The sequence below is a fragment of the Scatophagus argus genome, chromosome 8 (assembly GCF_020382885.2).
Source record: "Scatophagus argus isolate fScaArg1 chromosome 8, fScaArg1.pri, whole genome shotgun sequence".
NCBI classification, from domain to species: Eukaryota; Metazoa; Chordata; class Actinopteri; family Scatophagidae; genus Scatophagus; species Scatophagus argus.
The window spans coordinates 3,996,809-4,003,518 of NC_058500.1; the positions used below are offsets into that span (position 1 = coordinate 3,996,809).

The following is a 6,710-nucleotide window of genomic DNA, read 5'->3' on the forward strand; positions in this document are numbered from 1 at the left end:
GCACGCTTAACGGGATTGTTTTATCGCAAGATTAGCGGCTAGTCAGCCAGCAGTACGACGGACAGTTTAAGTGAATTAACATCAGCTTGAAGATCGGCAACAGCATTTTAGTCGAGCCGTATTTCTTCAGGGGTATTTCAGCCAGATCCGTCCGACATCCTAGACTCGGGGTGTTGTGGGAGAGCCACGTGTACAGGAACTGGAGTCTGACAGCTTGCCTGACTGGAGCAACCGCAGGTCGGTTTGAAGTCCAGGAAGTCCAGCTAACATTAGCCAGCTGATAATACTGCAGTAGGTAGCCTGCCCTCCCTTCCAGAGTGGTTTGAACTTCTCCACAGTGTCGTTTTACTCACCGTACTTGACAGGTTGGTCCTTCTCTGCGAACTTTGTTTTGTGCAGCTGGTCATTCACCGCGAGCTTTGTCCTGTACCACTTATATTTAGTCTGTTATATTTAGACCAGCCTATAATTATTGATTAGCCTGCGTGCGTTAGCCACTTAGCTAGCACAGTCAACTGCAGTGTCAAATAATTCAAATGACGTGACGAGGCTAAATTCACGAGCTAATCGTCAGTCACCGTAAGAAACCTTTAAGCTAGTTACCTCACGAGCACATAGCTAATTACATACATGCTGATGAATAACAATGAAGCAGGTGTTGTGAACATAAGTAACTACGTAACGCCTTGACAGCTAAGTTATCATCATAATCTTATATAGCGTCCGCAATACACATCACCTCTCGTTTTAAAGAGGCATTGGCTGTCTCATAGTGTAGATTTACGGATATTATTTTGCTCTTGGCTGGGTATTTGTGTGTATTCCTGTTTTTTTTATTTATTTTTTTATTAAAAGCTTTTGTTGACTCTAGCTGTTCTAATACCAAAACTAATCTCGAATCCTCCACATACTGAGGGTGTGCCTGTAGTGAGGTTGACGTGATTTCCAGAAAATCCCATCTGACGTGAATGCAGCATTAAAGTTTCGGCCGCAGTCTAGTGAAGTGATGACATGCCTCAATAATATCTTTGTTAACCTGGTGGTTCACATAGCTAATTATTTGCGTTTATATTTACCCTTCTGCAGGCCAACATGGCTGTTAGGAGAACATTGTGGTGCAGAAACCTCCTGGCTGTGTCTCTGCTTTCCTGCGTTTTGCTCCAATCAATGGATGTGCATGCGCGGCCAGCCAACATGTCAGCCTCTAAAGATAAGTCCCCATCCAACAAGGACGAGAATGAGATTCTTCCTCCAGACCACCTGAATGGGGTGAAGATGGAGATGGATGGCCACCTCAACAAGGACTTCCATCAAGAGGTGTTTCTGGGTAAAGAGATGGAGGAGTTTGAGGAGGACTCGGAGCCGAGGAGGAACAGGAAGAAGCTTATTGAAATTTTCACCAAGTAAGACGTTTTGTCTGTCATTCTCAGACAGGTGATACAGCATTCCTAAACTACATGCTTGAGCACAGGTGCTGATCAGGTTCTTCAGGAGTCATTAGCATTAAGTCTGGGTGCAGATCAGCCGGTACTGTTGACAGATAATCACCTGCTTCTCATGACTGACACTGATAAGATAAAAAGTAATTTTACGTTTTTTGTGTTGATACAAGATATTTATAACCTGTAGTTGGGATGTAGTAAACAAAGAAGGATGTTTTATTATTCTATAGCTCTGATAAGAACACATATTGCAAAATGAAATAGTGTTATCTTCCTAGAAAAAAGAAAAAGGTCAACACCAGTGACAACATATCACTCTCTGGTCTACGCTGGAGCAGCAGTCTGACGTCCTGTATGGGAGGGTTTTAAGTCAGTGAAAGGAAATTGGACTCGTATTATGGTCTCTTTTTATTGGCTGTCGTTTCATTATTGGCTCATGATGTTTCTCTGTTATCTGACCCCTGAGATTGTTGCGCATCCTGAGTGCAGATGCAGAACTTAACCAAACATTTGAAGTGTAGACTAGCAAAGAGTGGTAATGAAACACTGTGCTGTGACAGCCTCATCACTGTCATGAGAAGATAAAGGTGTGTTGTGTTTAGTTGTGTGTCCCAACAACATGCTGTTGCAAAATGGCCAGAGAAGGAAAGGGAAGTGAGCATTTTGTAACTGCAGTACTAGTCACTTTAAGTAATTTTTATCTTTGTAGAATCTTGGGACAGCAGACATGAGATATGCTAATGTTTCTCTGCGTAGTCAGTGTTGAAGGCCCTGCATTAAAATTAAAAAGTTACTTAAGTAAAAGCACAAAAGTAGAATCAGGTTTCAGTGCTGCACTCAAGAGAAATGGTTCATGTGAGGGTAACATTAATGCACCAGATTAGTTCTTTAGTACTTTACTTGAGCAAATGGGCCATTGTTATAGCAGAGAATAGTGACCGAAAGAAAAGGTTACTGTGAACTTTTAAACCAATCCAGTGACTTGATAAATGTCCTTTTTTGGAAAGATTGTACTTGACAAATCCTCACTGTTCTTCCCATACTTTACCTTAAGTGGTAAAGAAATGTTAAAGGTATTTGTGCTTGGCAGGTTTAAACAAAAGCACCAGACTGGACACAATCCAGACAGATAATGCATCACGGCTTGTTACAGTTGATAGTATAGAGTTTGCAGTCTAATGGAACAGTGACAATTTTAATGTTCAGTTACTCAGGCTACATTAGCAACTCATGTCTTTTAAATTCTCCTCTCACAGAGTTGATTTCAACAAAGACAGGAGTGTGAGCGCCAAAGAGATGCAGCGCTGGATTATGGAGAAGACGGAGGAGCATTTTCAGGAGGCCATGTTGGAGAACAAGAACAGTTTCCATGCTGTAGACCCAGACGGCGACGGTGAGAAGGAGCGAAACTCACACTCACTCATAGTTCAAAGCACCCTGTGTGTTGTGTGTGGGCTGTGTCACGACACTGTGTGCTACACTAAGAAATATTTACCCTTAACTCAAACCTGAAGTCACTCAATTTATGCTTTGTCTGTAGGTCACGTGATGTGGGATGAATATAAAGTCAAATTTCTGGCCAGCAAAGGTTTCAACGAAAAGGAAATGGCCGAGAAAATGAAGCACAATGAAGATCTGAAACTGGATGAGGAAAGTGAGTACAGAACTGTTTGGAATATGCTGAAATGTTTTCTCAGGTGTCTCAGACTTTGCATCGTTGCTGTGAACTTTCTTCTCTCAATCGATGCAGCTCAGGAGGTTTTGGAAAGCCTGAAGGACCGCTGGTTTCAGGCTGACAACAGCCCAGCTGACCAGCTGCTGAATGAGCAGGAGTTCCTGTCCTTCCTTCATCCTGAGCACAGCAGAGGCATGCTGCAGTACATGGTCAAGGAGATTGTGCGCGACTTAGGTACATTTACTCTTTGTCTTTAAACCTGTAGGACCATAACACCGACATGTTGTCACCTTAAGCAAATGTGTTTCTTCTTCTTCTTCTTAAAAAACGGCAGCTGATTTACACGTCCGGTCGATACTACAGGCAGTATACATTCAATATACAGAATAATTTTGTTTTTAATCTAATAAATATAAAAGTAAATTTGCCCTGTTCTGTATTAAAAGTGAAAATTTTCTGGACAGGATGCAGTGATGTAACTGCTGTCTATCTGTACAGATTTAGATGGCAAAAAGTATTGAACAGCTGATTTTTCAGTTAATTTAATTATGGAATAATTTGAAGAAAATTGTAAATTAATTGATTAATTATTTGATAAAAAAAAAAAACTAATGCAAAAATATTCACATTTTAGCAGCTGGAACTAGCAAACCATCAACATTTTTCTGTCCAAAATGACACACGATTAGCAGGATGGATTGTTCTGATGGATTTTCAGTTGACTAATTGTCTCTGTTACAATATGTGTCTTAGACGAGAACCCATTACTGGTACATTTCCGTCAGAACATCGCGGCAGGCAACCCTCTATCTGTTCTCTCAACTGTTTATGTGATAAATACTACAGTGGATCTGCAGATTTGATGTTAAAATTCTGAAAACTGTACTTTTACTTCAGTGTTCACATACACTATATTGCCAAAAGTATTCAGTCACCAATCCAAATAATTGAATTCAGGGGTTTCAATCACTTCCACGGTCACAGCTGTGTAAAATCAAGCACCGAGGCATGCAGACTGCTTCTACAAACATTTGTGAACGAATGGGCCGCGAGGAGCTCAGTGAATTTCAACGTGCTACTGTGTACTGTGATAGGATGCCACCTGTGCAACAAGTCCAGTCGTGAACTTTCCTTCCACAGTCAGCTGTCAGTGGAATTACAACAAAGTGGAAGCTATTGGGAACGACAGCAACTCAGCCACGAAGTGGTAGGCCATGTAAAATGACAGAACTTTCAGCAGAGTCAATCACTACAGACCTCCAAACTTCATGTGGCCTTCAGATTAGCTCAAGAACAGTGCATAGAGAGCTTCGTGGAATGGCTTTCCATGGCCGAGCAGCTGCATCCAAGCCATACATCACCAAGTGCAATGCAAAGCGTCGGATGCAATGGTGTAAAACACGCCACCACTGGACTCTAGAGCAGTGGAGACGCATTCTCTGGAGTGATGAATCACACTTCTCCATCTGGCAATCTGATGGACGCGTCTGGGTTTGGCGGTTGCCAGGAGAACTGTACTTCACTCTTGGCACAATGCAGTACTTGTTCCCATTAAACCCTATGGATTAAGAATGGGATGTCAGTTAAGTTCATATGCGTGTAAAGGCAGATGAGCGGATACTTTTGGCAATATAGTGTATATTTGAATAAACTCCCATTTGGAAAAGTATTCACCAGATTCAGGGCAACAATCAGAAGTTTATTGCGCTTTGCTTGCAGACCAGGACGGTGATAAGAAGCTGACTCTGTCGGAGTTCATCTCTCTGCCTATGGGCACCGTGGAGAACCAGCAGGCGCAGGACATTGATGACGACTGGGTTCGAGAGAGGAAGAAGGAGTTTGAGGAGGTCATTGATTCAGACCGTAATGGCATTGTAACCATGGAGGAACTGGAGGTGAAAAGTCTTGTTTGATTGATCCCTTCTTTAATATGTATTTACTTTATTTATTCTTTATATTTATTTTTGAGTGTCTGATGTCCTTTTGTATCCAAACAAGAGGGAAAAAAAACTTCCTAACTGTGCTGTCAATCTTCTTCTCCTCCTGGTGTGTCTTCTTGTGTGGCGTACAGGAGTACATGGACCCGATGAACGAGCACAACGCCTTGAACGAGGCCAGGCAGATGATTGCCGTCGCAGACGAAAACCAGAATCGTAATTTGGAGCTGGACGAGATCCTCAAGTACAGCGAATACTTTACAGGTAGCAAACTCATGGATTATGCCAGAAATGTTCACGAGGAGTTTTGAAGACAAACGCATCCTCACTCGAAATCCGCTTCAGGAACAAGCCTGAGTGGAGGGCAGCCTAGCAACAGGATGATCAAGTGTGCAATTCTGTGTTTAAAAGCCTCAACGGCCCCTCAAATTAAAACATCCCTCCTTCAGCCCCGGACTGTCTGTCAGCCATCAGTTAACGTGGTCTGCCATTGGACTTTCTGACTTTTAAATGTGGGCTCTTCCGTCAATTTGGGGCACTGCAGCAACTCCAGATTTCTTTTGTGTTGTATTGTGAAATGTGTGTATATGAGGAATTTTACCCCCGAGTAGATTTTTCGTTCCTGGCACAGCGGTGAGGAGGGCCGTGCAGCTACGTGTTCTGTAGGATGTCGATTTTAGCTGGCGAATCTGTATACAGTGTAAATATTTATTGTCACGTACCACTGCCTCTGTCATACAGAAAAGCAAGGAAAATAAATCTAAGGCTCCTGTACGGAACAAGCCTCACAGAGCTATATGGTCATGAAAAGAGTTTGATGACCCATAAAATACCACTTCATTCCTCCAAATTCAAAAGGTGATTTTGTCATTAGTGGTGTACAATTTCACTGGTTTCCGTAATAGATAGTATCCGTCCTTCTTCTTGTAAATGCAGTACTGATTGCGTAAAAACAAAACAAAATAAAACAGAAATAGAAGTGACACTTCTTCAATAAAGTACAATAGCTCTACTTAGCAGAGACGTTTATTAATTTATTGCCAGAGCAATCCAAAATGCCGGCAGAGAGATGAATATATGGTAGCAGCGTGCCTTTTTCACAGCAGACATTTTTACCTCTTGTTGGAAAAGCACAGGTGTCACCGGTGACAACAGGTGTGATTTCACCTGAGTGCTTCAGGTCAAAACGTCTCCTGTGGCGAAGGCCTGTGGTTTGCTCTCCACTAAAAAGCGACTAATTTGAGTTGTCTTTGAAGATCTCACAGGATTGCGCTTATTTTTTTCTATTTCGTTTGACAGTAGAAGGCTGTTTTTGGTGTTCTCAATTCACAGATGATGTGTGGCGCAGCTCACTCTTCATCGTGCTTACCTGTTCGGTTTTGAATGCTCTTGGTTAGTCCGTACACATTTTGACCCTTACTTTGTTTTTCGCTGCATGAACAAACGATGGAATTAAATTCCTCCATTTTGTTGAGATATTCAGTGGCCTGTTTTCTGTCCGGTTTGGACTGTAAGATAAGATTTAAGCTAACAGAATGTGACACAGCTTTATAAAATGTAATGCAAATATACAATAAAGATTTCTTATCAGTTAATTTCGCCTGGATTTCTTAAGCGTTTAAATGCCAGACTGGAAAAAAAAGAAAAATCTGAACC

The 6,710-nt window shown here is 41.9% G+C and overlaps 1 protein-coding gene across 2 annotated transcripts; it reads left to right on the forward strand.

Moving 5' to 3' along the window:
* Positions 1–6,649, forward strand: sdf4 (stromal cell derived factor 4). 2 transcript variants are annotated; one of them, XM_046396501.1, is made up of 7 exons: positions 1–365; positions 1,087–1,403; positions 2,699–2,835; positions 2,983–3,096; positions 3,193–3,351; positions 4,837–5,012; positions 5,189–6,649. In XM_046396501.1, exons 2-7 carry the CDS (start codon positions 1,093–1,095, stop codon positions 5,363–5,365), a joined length of 1,074 nt encoding a protein of 357 aa, XP_046252457.1. In that variant the 5' UTR covers positions 1–365; positions 1,087–1,092; the 3' UTR covers positions 5,366–6,649. The 2 variants fall into 2 exon arrangements, with proteins under 2 accessions (XP_046252457.1, XP_046252458.1); XM_046396502.1 differs by having other exon boundaries at positions 1–237.
* Positions 6,650–6,710: the final 61 nt, after the last annotated feature.